A 19,967-nucleotide genomic window follows, 5' to 3' on the forward strand; every position below is an offset into this window, starting at 1 on the left:
AGCGATTACAGCCTTGAGTCTTCTTGGTTATGACGCTACAAGCTTGCACACCTGTATTTGTGGAGTTTCTCCCATTCTTCTCTGCAGATCCTCTCGAGCTCTGTCAGGTTGGATGAGGAGCGTTGCTGCACAGCTATTTTCAGGTCTCTCCAGAAATGTTCAATTGGGTTCAAGTCTGGGCTCTGGCTGGGCCACTTAAGGAAATTCAGAGACTTGTCCCGAAGCCACTCTTGCGTTGTCTTGGCTGTGTGCTATGGGTCGTTGTCCTGTTGGAAGGTGAACCTTCACCCCATTCTGAGATCCTGAGCACTCTGGAGCAGGTTTTCATTAAGGATCTCTCTGTACTTTGCTCCGTTCATCTTTCCGTCGATCCTGACTAGTCTCCCAGTCCCTGCTGCTGAAAAACATTGCCACAGCATGATGCTGCCACCACCATGCTTCACCATAGGGATGATGCCAGATTTCTTCCAGACGTGACGCTTGGCATACAGGCCAAAGAGTTCAATCTTGGTTTCATCAGACCAGAGAATCTTGGTCTGAGAGTCTTTAGGTGCCTTTTGGCAAACTCCAAGCGGGCTGTCATGTGCCGATTCCTTCCACCTCATGGCTTGGTTTTTGCTCTGACATGCACTGTCAAATGTGGTACCTTATATAGACAGGTGTGTGCCTTTCCAAATCATGTCTAATCAATTGAATTTACCAGAGGTGGACTCCAATCAAGTTGTAGAAACATCTCAAGGATGATCAATGGAAACAGGATGCAACTGCACCAGTCTCATAGCAAAGGGTCTGAATACTTATGTGAATAAGATATTTCTGTATATATTTTTTTAATACTTTTGCAAAAATGTATAAAAACCTATTTTCCTTAGTCATTATGGGGTATTGTGTGTAGATACCCGAGGAATTGTTTTTATTTAGTCCATTGTAGAATAAGGCTGTAACGTAACAAAATGTGGGAAAAAGTCAAGGGGTCTGAATACTTTCCAAAGGCACTGTATAAGTAGGAAAAAGGTATGTACAGCAGTAGTTATTTAGGATGCGCTATGTCGAGGATACATTATGTACAGTGGGGAGTATTGGATACACTGCCGATTTTGCAGGTTTTCCTACTTACAAAGCATGTAGAGGTCTGTAATTTTTATCATAGGTACACTTCAACTGTGAGAGACGGAATCTAAAACAAAAATCCAGAAAATCACATTGTATAATTTTTAAGTAATTAATTTGCATTTTATTGCATGACATAAGTATTTGATACATCAGAAAAGCAGAACTTAATATTTGGTACAGAAACCTTTGTTTGCAATTACAGAGATCATACGTTTCCTGTAGTTCTTGATCAGGTTTGCACACACTGCAGCAGGGATTTTGGCCCACTCCTCCATACAGACCTTCTCCAGATCCTTCAGGTTTCGGGGCTGTCGCTGGGCAATAGGGACTTTCAGCTCCTTCCAAAGATTTTCTATTGGGTTCAGGTCTGGAGACTGGCTAGGCCACTCCAGGACCTTGAGATGCTTCTTASGGAGCCACTCCTTAGTTGCCCTGGCTGTGTGTTTCGGATCGTTGTCATGCTGGAAGACCCAGCCACGACCCATCTTCAATGCTCTTACTGAGGGAAGGAGGTTGTTAGCCAAGATCTCGCGATACATGGCCCCATCCATCCTCCCCTCAAAGACGGTGCAGTCGTCCTGTCCCCTTTGCAGAAAGCATCCCCAAAGAATGATGTTTCCACCTCCATGCTTCACGGTTGGATGGTGTTCTTGGGTTGTACTCATCCTTCTTCTTCCTCCAAACACGGCGAGTGAGTTTAGACCAAAAAGCTCTATTTTTGTCTCATCAGACCACATGACCTTCTCCCATTCCTCCTCTGGATCATCCAGATGGTCATTGGCAAACTTCAGACGGGCCTGGACATGCGCTGGCTTGAGCAGGGGACCTTGCGTGCGTTGCAGGATTTTAATCCATGACGGCGTAGTGTGTTACTAATGGTTTCTTTGAGACTGTGGTCCCAGCTCTCTTCAGGTCATTGAACAGGTCCTGCGTGTAGTTCTGGGCTGATCCCTTACCTTCCTCATGATCATTGATGCCCACGGGTGAGATCTTGCATGGAGCCCCAGACGAGGGTGATTGACCGTCATCTTGAACTTCTTCCATTTTCTAATAATTGCGCCAACAGTTGTTGCCTTCTCACCAAGCTGCTTGCCTATTGTCCTGTAGCCCATCCCAGCCTTGTGCAGGTCTACAAATTTATCAAATACTGTATCAAATACTTGTTCTCCCCACTGTACATATAAAGTGAGTCATTAATTTGCTTAAAGCGCAATTAGCAGTAGAAACAATAACAAAGCGGGTTCCCTACCCCTGGTTTGGTAAAAGCTGAGGGATGGGACTGGAGAAATGTAACGACTCTCAAATTCATAAGCAGAACTATGGATGCAAGGACTGACCATCCATGAAATCCAAATCATAGTTTTAACCATGTTTGAGGCCACATGGTGTTTGCTTACATTTGCTTTGTTTACAAACATGGGAGTAAAACAAGCTTATTATTTGGGATCTGATGGGGTGCAACAGTTGAACTAAGCTCATGAGGCATTATTAAATTATATCTTTATGAATCAATGGTACAATGGATGTAGCAACTGCTAATTTAAATAACATTTCAACAGAATAATGTTGCAACAATGGTAATCTTATCTGTTTCTAACTACAGAATCAATTTCAGAATAATAGACATTATGCAAACATTTTGACCAGTGTTCAATGACTCAGGCTCCCGAGTGGCGCAGCGTCAAGGCACTGCATCTCGGTGTTGGAGGCGTAACTACAGACACCCTGTGTCAGGACCCGGTGCGAGAAACAGTCACTTAATAATTGCAGAACCCAGAAGATGAGGCAGACACAGCAGTACTAGAGATGGTGGTTTAATGAAAAATGGATATCCTCCAAAATACAACGAAAAATCCACAAAGTGGTAAAAACAGCAGGGAAAAACAAACCTCAAAAGACTACTCAAATAATAAACAAGAACAAAACCAGAGAACCTCTGGAAAATCCAAAGAGAAAAGTCTATATAAAACAAGGCTTGGGCTGGGCTGGGTGCTAACTTACAAACACTGAGCAGGAACTAAGGAAACACAGGGTTTAAATACTAACAAGGGAATGAATTACAGGTGCAAACAATAATTGGAGCAAGAAAACAAAAAAGTACAAAAAAGGTGCAAGGGGGACATCTATGAACAAACCTAAACAGTCCTGGCCAAACCTGACAGAATCCCCCCCTAGGAACGGCTCCTGACGTTCCTACCAGCCTTCTCAGGGTGGAGGACCCTGAACTGACGAATGAGGTCAGGGTCCAGTATGTCCTTGGCAGGAACCCAGGAGCGCTCCTCGGGACCGTAGCCTTCCCAGTCCACCAGATACTGCCAGGACCGCTGCACCCGGCGGGAATCCAGTATCCGGTGGACGTATAAGCCGACTGGCCTCCGATGACACGGGGCGGAGGGGGAGGTCTGCCTGCCGGGATAAGGGGAGAAAAAACAACAGGTTTAATAGGAAATGTGAAATGTGGGATTGATCTTAAGGGATCTGGGTAAGTGCAGGCGAAAAGTAACGGATTGACTCTCCTGGCAATCTTAAAGGGACCGATGAATCTCTGGGACAGCTTGCGAGACTCCACCCTTAGCGGTAAGTCTTTTGTTGAGAGCCATACTCTCTGGCCGGGTACAGGGTAGGGCCGGGACGGCGACGTCTGTTGGCTTGTCGCTGGTACTGCTGTGAGGAACGCAGAAGATTAAGACGGGCCTTCTTCCACGTAAGCCGACAGCGTCTGATGAACCTCGAGGCTGAAGGCACTCTGACTTCTGCCTCCTGGTCCGGGAACAAAATAGCGGAGCATAGCCAAACTGACACTCATGCGGAGACATACCAGTGGAGGAGAGAGCACAAGGTTGTGCGCGTACTCGGCCCAAACAATGAAGGATGACCATGTGGACGGGTTGTTGGAAACCATACATCTGAGGGTGGTTTCCAGCTCCTGATTCATCCTCTCAGTTTGGCCGTTGGACTCCGGATGTACCCTGAAGATAAACTGGCCGTGGCCCTATGAGTTGGCAGAAGGCCTTCCAAAACCTTGAGGCGAACTGGGGACCTCTGTCGGAAACCATATCTTGCGGGATACCAAAGACTCGAACACATGGTTAATCACCAACTCAGCTGTTTCCTTGGCAGAAGGTAATTTGGTCAAGGGAACAAACCTGGCCGCCTTAGAAAACCTGTCGATGATGACTAGGATAGTAGTATTACCATGGGACGGAGGAAGGCCAGTAATAAAGTCCAACGAGATATGGGACCAGGGTCGGGTGAATAGATAAAGGGTGAAGGAGTCCTTGAGAGCGGAGGTGAGAAGATTTGCCCTGGCAGCACACGGGACAGGCCTTGACGAAAGTGGCAACGTCTTCTTTTATGGGGCCACCAGAACTTACGCTGAATGAACTCCAGGTGCGACCTACGCCCGGGTGACAGGTGAGGCGAGAGGAGTGCCCCCACAGAAGGACTTGGGATCTTGCTGCCTTGGGAACAAACAACCGATTAGCAGGACCTCCTCCAGGCCCGGTTCGATGGCTTGAGCTTGTTTCACGGTATCCTCCACTTGCCACGAGATCGGAGCCACGATCTTAGCGGCCGGAAGGACAGTCATGGCAGTATCTTCTCGAATGGCAGGAGAGTAGACTCGTGACAAGGCGTCCGGTTTGAGATTCTTCGACCCGGGTCTATAGTGAGGATAAACTGAAATCGGCTGAAGAAAAGAGACCATCGAGCTTGTCTGGAGTTCAACCGCTTCGCCTGCTGGATATACTCCAGATTTTTGTGGTCCGTAAGCACTTGAAACGGTTGAGAAGCCCCTCGAGCCAGTGTCTCCATCCTTCAATGCCATCTTAACTGCTAGGAGTTCACGATCCCCACATCGTAATTCCTCTCGGCCGGGGTAAGCCGGTGAGAGAAGAAGGCGCAAGGATGAAGCTTCTTGTCTTCACCCTCTGAGACAGGACAGCTCCAACCCCAACCTCTGATGCGTCTACCTCCACCACAAAAGGTTCATCCGCCGTTGGTAGTGTCAGGATGGAGCAGAGAGGATGCGCTGCTTGAGTCCTGGAAGGCCGTCTCCATTCTCTTCCCCACAGAAACCTTGTGTTGCCACCCTTGGTTACAGCTGAGAGAGGGGCTGCCACCGAGCTGAAGTTCTTGATGAACTTGCGGTAAAAGTTGGTGAAGCCCAGGAAACGCTGAACTTCCTTAACGGACTTGGGGGTGGGCCAATCCGCTACCGCCCCTACCTTCTTGGGTCCATCTGGACTCGACCGGGTTCCACTATAAATCCCAGGAATTGTACTCGAGAGGAATGGAATTCACACTTTTCCGGTTTAACGTACCAATGGCTGTCTAGGAGGCGTTTGAGCACTTGTCTGACATGCTTGGTGTGTTCTTGAAGGGAGCTCGAAAAGATGAGGATGTCATCCAAGTAAACAAACACGAAAATGTTAAGCATATCCCTAAGCACATCGTTTATGAGCGCTGGAACACAGCCGGGGCGTTGGTCAGGCCGAAGGCATCACCAAGTATGCGTAGTGACCAGTAGGCGTGTTGAAAGCGTCTTCCACTCTGCACCGGGTTTGATCGCACAAGATGGTATGCGTTCCGCAGGTCAAGCTTAGTGAAGACCACTGCTTCCTGGAGCAGCTCAAAGGCTGTGGCCATAAGGGTAGCGGGTAGCGGTTACGGACGGTTATGGCATTAAGTCCCCGGTAGTCGATGCAAGGACGTAATCCCCCGTCTTTTTTGGCCACAAAGAAAAACCCTGCTCCCGCTGGCGAGGTGGATGGACGCATGAGGCCTGCTGCCAGAGAGTCCTTGATGTAGGTATCCATAGCAGCTCGTTCGGGAGGAGATAGGGAAAAGATCCGACCCCTGGGGGGCAGGTGCCCGGAAACAGGTCGATGGGGCAATCGTAAGGTCTATGGGGTGGTAGTTTGGTGGCCCTCTGTTGCTAAATACCGGTTTGAGGTCATGGTAACACTCGGGAACTCGGGACAGGTCGATGGATTCTAGAGACTCGGGAGGGGAACTCGGGGAACTGGAAGATACAAGTGGCTTGGCACGTAGGACCCCACTGCTTGATATGCCCACAGACCAGTCGATGTGAGGGTTATGGCTGTGAAGCCAGGGGTATCCAAGGACGAGAGGGAACTCGGAACAGAGGTCAGATGAAAGTTCATCACTTCCTGGTGTTGGGAAACTGAAAGTCGCGTGGGGGTAGTGACACGAGTGACAAGTCCAGATCCCAAAGGGCTTCCATCCAACGGAGTAACCCTTATGGGGTCACTTAGAGGTTCAGAGGGAACGCCATTCTCCTTCGCCCAGACACCATCCATGAAGTTACCTGCGGCTCCAGAGTCTACCAAGGCTTGAAGGGGAAGCTCGTGGGTGTCCCAGGAAAGGGTAACTGGAATGAGCAGGCGGGAGTTGGATGGATGGAGGGAGGTTATGTTTCCCGTTACAGTCCTCCCAGGCCTGCACGGGAGAGTGCATTTTCCCTGGAGCCCGGAACACGTGGAGAGGAAATGGCCCGGTTTGCCGCAATATAGACAGCATCGCTCCCCTCATCCGGCGGTCTCTCTCAGCCTGGGAGATGCGTCCAACTGCATGGTGCCGGTGGAGTCCGAGGATAAAGGTGGAGACTCGGAGCTGGACGATAAGGCAGCTAGGTGAGAGATCTACGGTTGAGCTCTCTCTCTCTCAGACGCTGGTCTATGCGTGAAGCCAACTTGATCAGGGACTCGAGGTTGTCTGGTGGTTCCCGAGTGGCCAGTTCATCTTGGATGGTGTCGGAAAGACCCTTCAAAAAGCACACTGTGAGCGCCTCGTCGTTCCAGCCACTCGCTGCTGCCACCGTGTGGAACTGGATGGCATAGTCCGTCACGCTGCGCCGACCTTGGCGGAGAGTCAGGAGCTGTTTGGCTGAGTCAGGACCGCTGGTAGGACCTTGAAACACTCGCTTGAATTCTTCAGCAAAGGTAGAGTAGCTGGCACAGCAGGGTCTTTGGGCATCCCACACAGCAGTAGCCCAGGCTAGGGCTTTTTCCGACAGCAGGGTGATGATATATGCTATCTTGGACCGGTCGGTGGGAAACGACGAGGGTTGCAGCTCGAAGGAGAGAGAACATTGGGTGAAAAACCCCTTACAAACACTCGGATCACCTGAGAACCGTTGGGGAGGCGGCAGACGAGGTTCAGCCAGGGGGTTAACTGCCACGGGCACTTGAATCTGATGAACTGGAGCAGAAGCGGTTGCAGGAGAAAGTTGATCAGAAATCTGCTTTATGGAAGTCATCATCTCCGACAGAAGTTGAGAATGTCCAGCCAGTAAGGCCTCTTGCTGAACCAGAGCATCTTCGTGACGTTGGACAGTCCCCTCGTGGTGGGACAGCATGGGAAAAAAGTCCTGGGTACTGGCTGCCTCTGGGTTCATATTAATGGCTCAGTGTTTCTGTCAGGACCCGGTGCGAGAAACAGTCACTTAATAATTGGCAGAACCCAGAAGATGAGGCAGACACAGCAGTACTAGAGATGGTGGTTTAATGAAAAATGGATATCCTCCAAAATACAACGAAAAATCCACAAAGTGGTAAAAACAGCAGGGAAAAACAAACCTCAAAAGACTACTCAAATAATAAACAAGAACAAAACCAGAGAACCTCTGGAAAATCCAACAAGAGAAAAGTCTATATAAAACAAGGCTTGGGCTGGGGCTGGGTGCTAACTTACAAACACTGAGCAAGGAACTAAGGAACACACAGGYTTTAAATACTAACAAGGGAATGACTTACAGGTGCAAACAATAATTGGAGCAAGAAAAACAAAAGGTACAAAAAAGGTGCAAGGGGGACATCTAGTGAACAAAACCTAAACAGTCCTGGCCAAAACCTGACACCCTGGTTAGAATCCAGGCTGTATCACAACCGGCCATGATTGGTAGTCCCATAGGTCGGCACACAATTGGCCCAGTGTCATCCAGGTTTGGCTGGCTGTAGGCCGTCATTGTAAATAAGAATTTGTTCTTAACTGACTTGCCTAGTTAAATTAAGGTTACACATATGTACATTGGGCAGCAGTCTCTAAGGTGCAGGGCAGGGTACTGGGCGGAGGCCAGCTAGCAATGACTGCTTAACAGTCTGATGGCCTTGAGATGGAAGCTGTTTTTCAGTCTCTCGGTCCGGGTGCTTTACACCGGGTGCTTTACACCGGGTGCTTTAGATGTCCTGAGTGGCAGGCAGTGTGCCCCCAGTGATGTGTTGGCCTGACCACACCACCCTCTGGAGAGCCCTGCGGTTGCGGGTGGCAGTGTAAGTACGGCAGTGCAGTTGTCGTACCAGGTGGTGATGCAGCCCAACAGAATGCTCTCTATGGTGCATCTGTTTACATTTGTGAGGGTCTTAGGACTGACCATCCATGAACCTCTTGAGGTTGAAGAGGCGCTGTTGCACCTTGTTCACCACAGTGTCGATGTGGAGGGACCATTTCAGGTCCTCAGTGATGTGCATGTGGAGGAACTTGAAGCTCTCCACTGTGGCCATATTGATGTGGATGGGGGTGTGTTCTCTCTGCTGTCTCCTATAGTCCAAGATCAGCTCCTTTGTTTTGTTGACGTTGAGGAAGAGGTTGCTTTCCTGCCACCACTCTGCCAGGGCTCTCACCTCCACCCTGTAGTCGGTCTCGTCGTTGTTGGTAATCAGGCCTACCACTGTTGTGTCGTCAGCAAACTTGATGATTGAGTTGGAGAGGTGTGTAGGCACACAGTCATGGGTGAACAGGGATAGGGCAGTGTAAAGTGCCCTAAACAACATGACGTCATTAATCAGTTTGAGAGATGGACCACATAGTTCCACACCACTTCAGATTATTGTCTTTTGGTTTTAATTAAAGTATAATTCAATATTCACCCAATAAATAATGGCCTTGCATTTTAGAAAACACTTTCTTGAAGGGTTGTACATTTGAGAAGATAATAATGAAGAAATTGAACCAAGGTTGTTGATTAGAAACGGATAATGTCATGTCACTTTTTCTACAGCTCTTCTCTAAATGATGCTTAACTGAGCTATGTGTCACTGGAGAAAATCAGTGCAGCGTGCTTCCACTGTATTAAATTACAGTACGAAAATGACCCTGCTAAAACAGGCCCTTTCCGGTTCATATTTAAAGTCCATTGAACAAGTGGCAGTGGCAGGCACAGATAGCTTATCTGAATCCACTGTAGTACTGGGTCTAAACTGGGAGGATGCTCTAGTCATAAACCTAAGAACGGCATCATCCTGCATGTCTCGTAGACATGACAAGCAAGCAGCAGATACATTTATACATTTATGATTGTTGCCCTTTCCTAGGATTACATTGGTTGCTGCGTTGCCAAGACAACAGCAATTAGCAGGGACTGGGTTACCAGGCAGACAGTGGCTATAACACTCTATGCACCTCGTAGCCATAGCAACCAAGGTCAGGCCAACAGCGGAGCGCTCATCTGCTGGCTCCTTAGCTGTGCTACAGAAGACACATATTCCACATGAGGCCTTTGCCCGATCATACATTGTGACTAAACATACATCAAATTAACATGAGGCGTCTGACATTGATAAAGAAAAAATATTTCWATGGACATTAATGTTCATGCATTTGTACAAGACCACCTTTATTTCATGTGTGCCAGTAACACCAAAAATACCTACAATACATTAGAAGTAGAACATAATACATGTGTTTGTTACTGAGATCATCTCCTCCTATTGTTCATACATTACTGTGATCCTTTCGTGCAAATGAGTAAATCCATTTCCAATAAGGTGAACAAACTTAATTTATGAGGATCATTTACCAAATTGTCATTGAAAGATACAGTACATCAGCATCAGTGAAGTGAACTACAAGTCAAAAAGGGTGGGTATACTTTCAATAATGCAAAGAAGTGTAAAGACAAGCTACCGTATGCTCCGTCACTCACTCACATGCTAGATTTCACATTTCTCTGAGACATAATGAGATCTACAAGAGATATAATTCATCCTACATCAGAAAATATTACAAATTAATCAACTAACTGCTGGAACCCCTACCTAACCTCTCATCACCACCACCACCCCCTCCCATTCCCCATTCCCATCACAGCAGCAGAATCCTCCCCTAGCTGTCAAGCAGGTGTTTGAATGTGTTCAATTAGCCTGTAACCAGAGGCAGGGTGAACACTTAATCCCACAGCACCTGCTGTCTGTTCACAAGTTAACCTCAGAGAGCTGGGCCTCTGATGGGGGCCGGCAGGATATCACTACGCTTGGCCCTTTGTCCAGCTGCCCTGGACTTACTCCCACTATCTGATTGGAGATTACTGCAGGCAACTAGCTGGGCAGCAGTTTATTACTCATACATTTATTCTAACATTTGGTTAATACAGTAAGATACGTTTCAGGATTGATTTCTTACTGAGGAATGGACACAGATATGAAGAAAAAATGCATATTAGCACCATGCTATAAGTTTCCCAACTTTAGTTTCCCAAGTGTTCAAAGCCTACTCTAGAACTCACCTAACTGTTATCTGTTATTCAGATGGGACACATATGTCTAAGTATTTCAGCCCTGAATCAAGCTGAAATGGATTTTCAAGTCTTTGCAGTAATAGATTGTTTAGCTGGTATGACACGCCTTTGTCTTTTGTGATAAAGCCTGTTACCACACTTTGCTTTATTCCATTGTGTCTACAGATGGGCACAGAACACAGAGGCATTTAACCTTGAGATGCGCTTAAAAGAGGATTGTATAGAATACATCTGATGAATGTTGGTTGACATGAATGTCATCTATTTCCCTTCACTTATAAATCTGTTGTAGAAGAGTAAACTTCTGATTTACAGTTGGTCCATAATTATTGGCACCTTTGATAAAGATGACAGAAATGTGCAAAAAAAATAATAATAATACAAATACTGAGCTAAACTGAACAAAAATATAAATGCAACATGCAACAATTTCAACGATTTGCTAATCAGATTTAGTTTTCCCCTCAAAAGGGCATTATTACAAACAGAAACACTCCTCAATTTCATCAGCTGTCTGGTTTGCTGGTCTCAGACGATCCAGCAAGTGAAGAAGCTGGATGTGGATGTCCTGGGCTGGCGTGGTTGTGAGGCCGGTTGAACGTACTGCCACATTTTCTAAAACAACGGTGGAGGCGGCTTAATTGAATTAACATTCAATTATCTGGAAACAACTCTGGTGGACATTCCTGCAGTTAACATGCCAATTGCACGCTCCCTCAAAAATMGAGACATCTGTGGCATTGTGTTGTGTGACAAAACTGCACAAAACTGTCCTTTTGTTGTCCACAGCACAAGGTGCACCTGTGTAATGATCATGCTGTTTAATCAGTTTCTTGATATACCACACCTGTCAGGTGGATGGATTATCTTGGCTAAGGAGAAATGCTCACTAACAGGCATGTAAACAAATATGTGCAAAACATTTGAGAGAAATTAGCTTTTTGTGCATATGGAACATTTCTGGGATCTTTTATTTCAGCTCATGAAATATGGGACCAACACTTTACATGTTGCGTTTATATTTTCGTTCAGTATATATTGCATACTAAAAATGTTTTGACAATTAGATAATTTTCTACTAATAAAATTGAGAAATAGATTTGGTTTAACAAGTAATAAATAGAAAATCCACTAAAAAATGTTTAATTGGCCACAAGCTCAACATTTTGCAATGCTCATCTCAGTTTCTGGAATTGAACCCCATTGAAAACCTGAGGTTTGAATTGAAAATGGTAGTCCATAAGAGCAGGCGAAAGATATCAAGGTTCTGGAAAGATTCTGTGTGGAGGAATGGTCTAAGATCCCTCCAAACGTGTTTTCCAATCTTAGAAAACATCTTAGAAAAAGTCTCAACGGGAGGGTGCTAGAGTATTGAAAACAGGGGTCAAAATTATTAACGCACCTATCTTTTAGAGATGRTTTTGTATTACTTGTTACACATATCTTTCTCTGGGCAATTGTAATAGTATAAAATATAATTTCCTAATTGTTTAGAGCATACCATATAGTTCAATATTTGTAATTATTTTATAGTATTTTTTGCTCATCTTTATTAAGGGTGCTAATAATTATGGACCTGAATGTAGATAAATGAGCTAGATAAAATCATCATAAAATGAGGGAAATGCCCTGCAAATGTAACTTCCTATTTTTTCAAAACTGAGCTGATTGCACTGTGAAAACATGATCGCCATAGCATTTTTTTCTTCATTCCTTTGTCTTTTTGGTCCCGTTTTGCTGCAGTATCATTACGTCTGAGTTAAATGAGAAAGGTGATGTACACATACATCTTCTCACTCACACACCCACAGAAAGCTCCAGTTGGATCACACTTCTCGTTCCACTCCTCAGCTGAGACTTTTCACCACACATTTCCTACAGGCAGAGACTCATGCATTGGATAATCCCAAGAATGCATCCACCTCAGATTTTTTTTATTTTATCAGTAATGCAAGCAAGATATCTTAGGTCAAATTCATAAGTTGGGGTAATTACTAGCATGGATGTACACTCAAAATGGTGCTGACAGCAACCTGAAATAAAGCAGCACAAAAACTGTACCTACCTACCTAATTTGTTCTTGCGAATAACATTTGCTCAACTGTAAATAGCAGTAAATGCTCATGTATTTCAAAATATGGCTACAGCTATGAGTGCATTACAGTAGTACCGTCCTCATGAAAGTCTTCATACTTGACTTTTGTCTGTGGTGATCGGGTCAACAAGGAATCTGTATTTTCAAATAACATTAATGGTCATTTCCTGTATAACTTACCCACATAATGTATTTAATTTCTAATAGGGTATGAGCTAGGTTAGCAACATATAGTAGCTAATTTGTGTAAGTGGTATGAATGCAACCATTATCTGTTAAATGGGAAAGAGGAAAATAAATGACATTGGTCTAAAGCTTCTTTAACATGAGCAAAAAGGGGACAATCAGGTTTTAATAACTAAGTCCACTAAGCAAAGCATATTACAGATAGCCTTTATTCTAGTAAAATATTCATAATAAAGAATCACAATCAATATTTAAATAATTTTATTGAAATATAAAACAAATGTAAAAAGGCTAAATAAAAATACATAGAATAAAATGTGACCAAAAAAATACATTTTGAGAGCCAGCCAAAAACATCTTTGGTCCCTGCAAGGAATCCATCCCCCATCCCCAAGCTCCCAACTTCGAGTGGTTTTCAACTTCGAGTGGTTCCGCCCACAGTCCAGTCTTATTTTGTTCCTCAAACTAGGGGGAGAAAAAAGGCAGAATGACCGCTTTTTGCTCTACACAGTACAATGCCAAGTTCTCCAGGTCTAGTCCACTGCTTTCCTCTCATACACAGACATGACGCATGTGGAAATTCACCACATACTCAGCGTTGGTCCTCTGTACTGAGATGGCGAACGGCTCAAAGGGGTGGAATGTGAACGCCACAAGCCGCCGGACGGCATGGTTAATGGGCCGGCCCAGGAGGCCTGCCTGGATCTTGAACTTCAGCAAGCCAGAGTCCCGAGCGTAAAACCTGCAGTTAACAAGAAAAACAGTCAGTCTTTTCAAATGCAAGTTTGAAATGAAAGAGGGTATCTAGGAACACACAGTAACATCCAAATGGTTGTCCTATAACGTTATATTAGTTATTGTAGTTTAATTTCCTAACAATAAATGTAATACTTTCAATAACACGAGAGCTTACAGTTACCATAAAATGTTGATTAAACAGTCTCCAACAAGCCTTTTATAATGGCCATGCATCATTTACACATTTTAGCTAAGAAATGGCGGTCTCTAATAAACACCTGGTCAAGAAAAGTTGAATGATGCATTCATGCTCCGGTGGAATCTAACAGAATCTCTATCTCGCTCTGAATGATTCATGTCTCTAAAAGACTTCGGGGCAGCTCCACAGTTGAAGCAAATAAACACCCCTTTATTAATTGAAGTTTTATGGTATGAATGATTGATTATTAATTACATGTCATCATTACTTAAAGCAAAATTGTTTGTTGTGCCCTACAGAAAAACGTTAGAAATCAGCATTATCTAGCCAATGTTACCTGATGGGGTGGTCTCCACATGTTTTGGGCCGTTCCATCACAGACACCCACTTGTCATCGTAGCTGAAGAGAGAAAGATCGAGGTAGGGGCTGCTGCTGTAGGACTGAGCACTAATGGGCAGCTGTCCCAGCAGCCTCCTCACAGCCTCAGTGTGACCGCCATACTTTGCATTCACTATGGTGTCTTTGAACCTGACCAGGAAGGAGCATAAGCAGAAGGATTTCTGAATCGCTTAACTGAAAAATTCTAAGGAATACTGTGAAATTCTCAGAACTCTACTAAACACTGTTTTAAGAGTCTCATTTCTGTAAATTGGTTCAATTTATTGGCCTTTGAATTGGGCCACACTGTATGGATATATTTTCATGTTAGCCCTGCTGTGAGCCTTCCCCCCAGTCACCAATACCTTCTCTGGACCTGCCGTGCAAAGTTGTTGCTGGAGGCAGAGCAGGGGAACTGAACAGCTTCACTGTGGAGCGTGGCGTTCCGGAACAGGTCACAGAAGTTCTCAAACAGCTCCAGCAGTTTGTCAGAGGTGTTCTCAAAGACTGCCATCACCTCTGTGCTCACCATGTTGTACACTACAAAGAACGAGGGCTGAGAGAAGAGCAGACAGATATGAAGTTAGAAATAAAGACGATATGCACTAATGCCACAGCAGCAAACATTCATATGAAATAGGCCTATAGTTAATGTTTGAGACAAAATCAATATTTCATATCAGAAGTTTTCTGAGCAATAAGCTGAAATGAGCCTGAATCTACAGTATTAATTCCCCAGTCTCTTTATGTAGAGTACAGAAAAACAAAATCAAATAACAGGATCTAATCAACTGCAGATTGGATTTACAGATAGCACTTTCAGAAGTGCATACTTGTATAATTTGCACACCAACAAGGCCTTATTACAGAAACTTAATTAGGGCAGAGGGGGTAGGTGTACCTGAGAGGGGTCAGTGACTCGCAGGGTGACCACGTCCTCACTGGTATATTTGATGAAGAGGTGGTGCTCATCTAGTAYCTGCATCTTCCACATCCTCAGCTGTCTCAGCTGGTCAAAGAACTGGAAGAAGCGTCGCTTGGCGGTGGCGCTGCCGTCCTGCTCAGCCCGTCTCCACAGGTAGACCAGTAGTCTGTGCTTCAGGGAGTTGATGGTCTTCTCCTTGTAGAGGCGGGAGAAGCCTGGCTGGCCCTCGGCCCGGGCCTCAGTGTACACCGCAGACAGAGTGAGGAGGTCGTCTTCGTAGCAGAACCGACCAATGGTTCGCACGTCCAGGAACGTCCCCTCTGATGTCACCTACCGGATGAAAGCAAAAGGTTTGTAAAAACGTTAATTACATTTGATAATCTTACTTCCAGGTAGGCATAGGGTTCAGAGGATGATGCAGGCTGAGATATATACCTGAAAGACATGGATTGTCTGCTGCTGAACAGAAAGAACAGCCAGTATGTTACGGTAGAGGTAGAGTCCCTGGTTGTGCGAGAGGATGATCTTGTCACACTTGAAGGACCTGGTGTCACAAAGCCGGCCAGTGTGCAGGTCAATGATGTGCAGTGAGTAGTCCTCCAGAGGAGAGCGGGGGTTGGGAGTCACAGACTCGTTGTTGCGGTACACCTCAAAGAAGTGTGGAGAGGGCTCCTCTGGCACATACACCGCTGATCCCACGATCACATAGCGACAGTCATCAGTGAACAGGCTGCACTCTCGGTTCAGGTGCTCTCCATTGGAGGCCACATTAGTGACGTGCAGTAATGAAAAAAAGCGTTCAAAGAGGCGGCCGCGGATGTTGAGGGAGCGTTGGTCATTGCCATTGGCCAGGGTCTCCCCATCCTGCCCCAGCAGCAGATCCTCAGCRGCCTGGCAGCCCTGGTACTCATAGATCTCCAGGGAGGTCTGGTCAGAGGAGAAGGCTATGAAGCAGCGTCCATCTGGGGAGAACTTGCGGAGGAAGCAGGGAGGCTTCTCTACGTTGACCACAGTGAAGTTGGGGAAAAGGTTCTGGTGGAAGCAGCGCACGCGGTACCAGTGGGCTCCAGCCCGCCCAGAGAAGATCCGRCGCCGCTCCAGTCGATGGACTACATTCTGGTTCTGGATGCGCCTGGGTTTCAGGGTTGGGGAATCATCTTCCATGGTTTGATTGTTGCCAGCTCCCACTTACTGGTTGCTACATCACAAATCTCTCTGTATAGCAACTGGTAAAAGAGGTAATACAAACAACGATTAAATCAGTTTACAATTCATTTGAAAATGCAACAAGCTTATCAGAAGATTCATATATCATACAGGTAATTTCTAACTAAAATGAGTTTAGCCTACATCAGAGGTGTATTCACTGAGACCAAGCAATGTGAAACGTACACAAATAGAAGCAAACGGAACTAAAAAGGGGAGGGACCTACATGAATTTATCCAATACTCTACGTGGAGTAAACCGTTTCTGCTGCAAAAAGTTTTGCAATGGTGTGAAACGTTTTGCAACAGTGTCCGACTAATGAATACACTCCAGGGCTGTGTTCAGTTCATTTCAACATTTGCTACATTACATGATGGGGTAGGTACTGGACAACACATTCAAAACCGTGCACAATGTTCAATAGCCAGTCCATCCAGGGAAAAAAGAAAGAAAAGAGGGCTTGAAATTTCAACCAATCATTGCACATTTACTGCATAATATGGTTCAATCAAGCCACACATCAACAAACATGCATATTTTCACAAAAAATTGGACAACCATTGCATATTGCCATGCAAAATGCCAGCATTGCCCCAGTAAAATCATGAATATTTGCCCAAAAATATCACACAAAATTTCCCTGCAAAATCCTGAACAGCCCAAGGTACATTCACTCCCGTTTGGTGGGTGTGTTCATTTGAAATCGCAAAACTTGTGCATCACACACTATACACGATCTCCCTTTGGGCCACCATAATCACACCGTTCTTCAACTGGTTGTTCAATACAGTACTGTTTCCATTGAATTAAACATTGAACACTGTTCTTTAGTACAGAGCGCACATTTTGAAAACATGCGCAATAGAGCTCGCCAGCTTGTAGTCCTAAAAAACAGACATAAGTTACATTTGGTTCATCAGCCATTCCTATGTGGAAAATAAATCAGGAAATAATGGGGTTTTGGGATAAACGCTTAAAATAAGGCCTGAGGTTAACACAGGCTTAGGAGATCTTATATGTTTTCTTCTATTAATTCATATTCAGTTAACATGACCTTTATGAATTATGAAGCCTTTGTGCTTGTATTTGATTTGATTACATTTCGGGGGCTCCCAAGAGGTGCAGCGGTCTAAGGCACTGCATCGATTTCAGGCTGTATCACAACCGGCCATGATTGGGAGTCCCATAGAGCGGCGTACAATTGGCCGAGCGTCATCCGAGTCTGGTCGGGTTAGGCCATCAATGTAAATAAGATTTTGTTCTTAACCGACTTSCCTAGTTCAATAAAGGTTCAAAAAAATAAAATACATAAATTCTTCAACATTCACAAAAAGTGACAAACTGAAGATTATCTCAAAGAACAAAAGGTCTAAGATCTCCTAAGCCTTTTTTATTTTTTATTTTATTAACAACATATCAATACAGGAAGTACATGTGGGAACACAAGTATATATATAAATAATACACAATGGACAATTGGTCTAGGGGGTACAATATCGCATTACACAAGGACCTTAAGGGACATACATAGAATTATAATTCTAACAGCTTTTGTTAGTAGAGTATTTAATTGTCTTAAAATACAGTTAKATTTCTTTTTGTAAGGTAAGAAAATGTGGTATTTTGTTTGTAAATTTACATTTGTGAATATGAAATTTGGGCAAAAGAATAATGAAATTATTTACATAAAATGTCATCTTATTTCTATCGTAGGTAAAGAATCCAAGCAGTACATCTCTACACAATAGTGTAAGATCTTCATAAATGTGTTCAATTATAAATCTACTGATGTCTTGCCARAGTTTTCTTACATGAATACAATGCCAAAAAAGATGCAACACTGTTTCTGGGTGGTCATTACAAAAGGAACAATTTGAGTTTAAGTTTTCCTTAAACTTGTTCATATAGTGGTTGGCAGGATAATATTTATGAATTATTTTAAAGGAAAGTTCCTTAATTTTTGTTAACAAGTAGGTATGTGTGTGGCAACATCCAAACTTTTTTTCCAACAGATCTTATTGGAATGWATTTATTGATCATATCTCCTAAGCCTGTGTTTACAACATACCTTATTACCGACGTTTATCCCCCCAAAACATGGCGGAGTTAGTGCCTACAAAAAAAATCCATTACTATTGTTCTCTATGGGCTATGCGCAATTAGCCTGTAGTGAGTCGATGGGGTACAGCTACGACCGGAAGTAACTTTTCGTAGCAGGTTAAGAGAGCAATTTAGCTAACCCTAACTCTTTTCTTAGCCTCAATCTGTTGTTAATTTATCTAACCTGCTAAGTAAATTATCCTAGCCTGTTACGAAAAAGACACTTCCGGTCGTAGCTGTATTCCACCTAGTCAGAACCATTAACTTGACGACGGGTTAGTAGGTCATTATTTCAATTTACAGATTAACCACAGGAAAAAAAGTGTGYCTCCCATTTTCCATTCATGCTAACTAGCTAACTACCAAGCTAGCCCTGAAAAATAGCAGCTAGCTAGCGTTTCATCTGAAGTCACGAGCTTCCCGAAACGAAGCTGAATATTATTTCATTTTGGGCCAGACAGTAACAGATGCAGCAAAATACACAACAAACAGAAATAAATTGTCAAGCCGGTATGCTAACGTTAGCTAGCTAGCTTGCTACTAGTACTAGCCCAGCCAGAAGGCTGAGTTATAAATATCTTTGGTACTAGTGCACTGACTGTGCAGTCACAAAAATAAACAAATGCGGGAATAACGTTTAACTTACAGGCTTGAGGCTAGCGTCTTGAGGGCAGGCAATAAAAAAACGAATGTATGACAAGCTTGGAACATTTGTTCTGCACATACGACATAAGTGAGTCGTGATTTCTCAACACTGTTCAATGTTGTTAGTATTAGTTAGCTAGCTAATAGAGCCGTCAGCGAAGACGCATCCTCTTCCGTGGAACCATTCCTCACAGCGCCACCGTAAACTCAGGTTGAAAAGAGTATCGCATCACGTAGACACCACATTTGACCAAAGACAGACTGGTAGTAAGCCTACACTGCAATGACACAGCAATTGCCTGGGGCATAGACCCTGTGATTTCCTGGGGCCCTAATAGTGTTTTTTCAGGAATTCATTTGAATATAACTACTTTAAATATGTGGTCAGGATGAAACCCTAAGAGAGAAACATGAAGTGATTAAATGAGAAAACCTCCACTCGCATATAGCTGACAAATTCGGTTCAGGAGTTTTCCTGGCCATGTGACCTGATCAGAGTTTTTCTTGGTCATAGTACACTACTGGCGCTGCTAATAGGTCTAATCAACTGAAACCATCACAAAGTAGTGTATGGAGAGATATGGGTCTTAATGATTAAATGTTCTATACAATCCCAAAATGGATCTTGTTCTTAAGCCTCAAAAATTGCACAAAAAAAAGCAGAAGGAAGACCAACAGAAGAAAGCCTTCAMGCTTGGCCTTGAGAGCATGATAATGGCTCTATGTGCAATTATCCCTGACGAACCTGTCTCACAGATTACAAGTCGTAATTTCCAGTAATAGCATGCGGTGAACACGGAAAGGTAGTGCTAAAAACAGTGGCAAGAACATAAAATGGTCCACTT

General features: G+C 44.3%; 1 protein-coding gene across 2 annotated transcripts; it reads right to left on the reverse strand.

Moving 5' to 3' along the window:
- Positions 1-13,120: 13,120 nt before the first annotated feature.
- LOC111952937 (DET1 homolog) lies at positions 13,121-19,320 on the reverse strand. Of its 2 annotated transcripts, XM_023971971.2 has the most exons (7): positions 19,124-19,320; positions 18,446-18,490; positions 15,606-16,396; positions 15,147-15,500; positions 14,611-14,801; positions 14,204-14,395; positions 13,121-13,671 (listed from the first exon to the last, which is right to left on the reverse strand). In XM_023971971.2, the coding sequence occupies exons 3-7, from the start codon at positions 16,332-16,334 to the stop codon at positions 13,482-13,484; spliced, it is 1,656 nt and encodes a 551-aa protein (XP_023827739.1). In that variant the 5' UTR covers positions 16,335-16,396; positions 18,446-18,490; positions 19,124-19,320; the 3' UTR covers positions 13,121-13,481. The 2 variants fall into 2 exon arrangements, with proteins under 2 accessions (XP_023827739.1, XP_023827738.1); XM_023971970.2 differs by lacking the exon at positions 18,446-18,490.
- Between the last annotated feature and the right edge of the window lie 647 nt (positions 19,321-19,967).

This window comes from Salvelinus sp. IW2-2015, linkage group LG26 (genome assembly GCF_002910315.2).
Source record: "Salvelinus sp. IW2-2015 linkage group LG26, ASM291031v2, whole genome shotgun sequence".
In the NCBI taxonomy this organism is placed as follows: Eukaryota; Metazoa; Chordata; class Actinopteri; order Salmoniformes; family Salmonidae; genus Salvelinus; species Salvelinus sp. IW2-2015.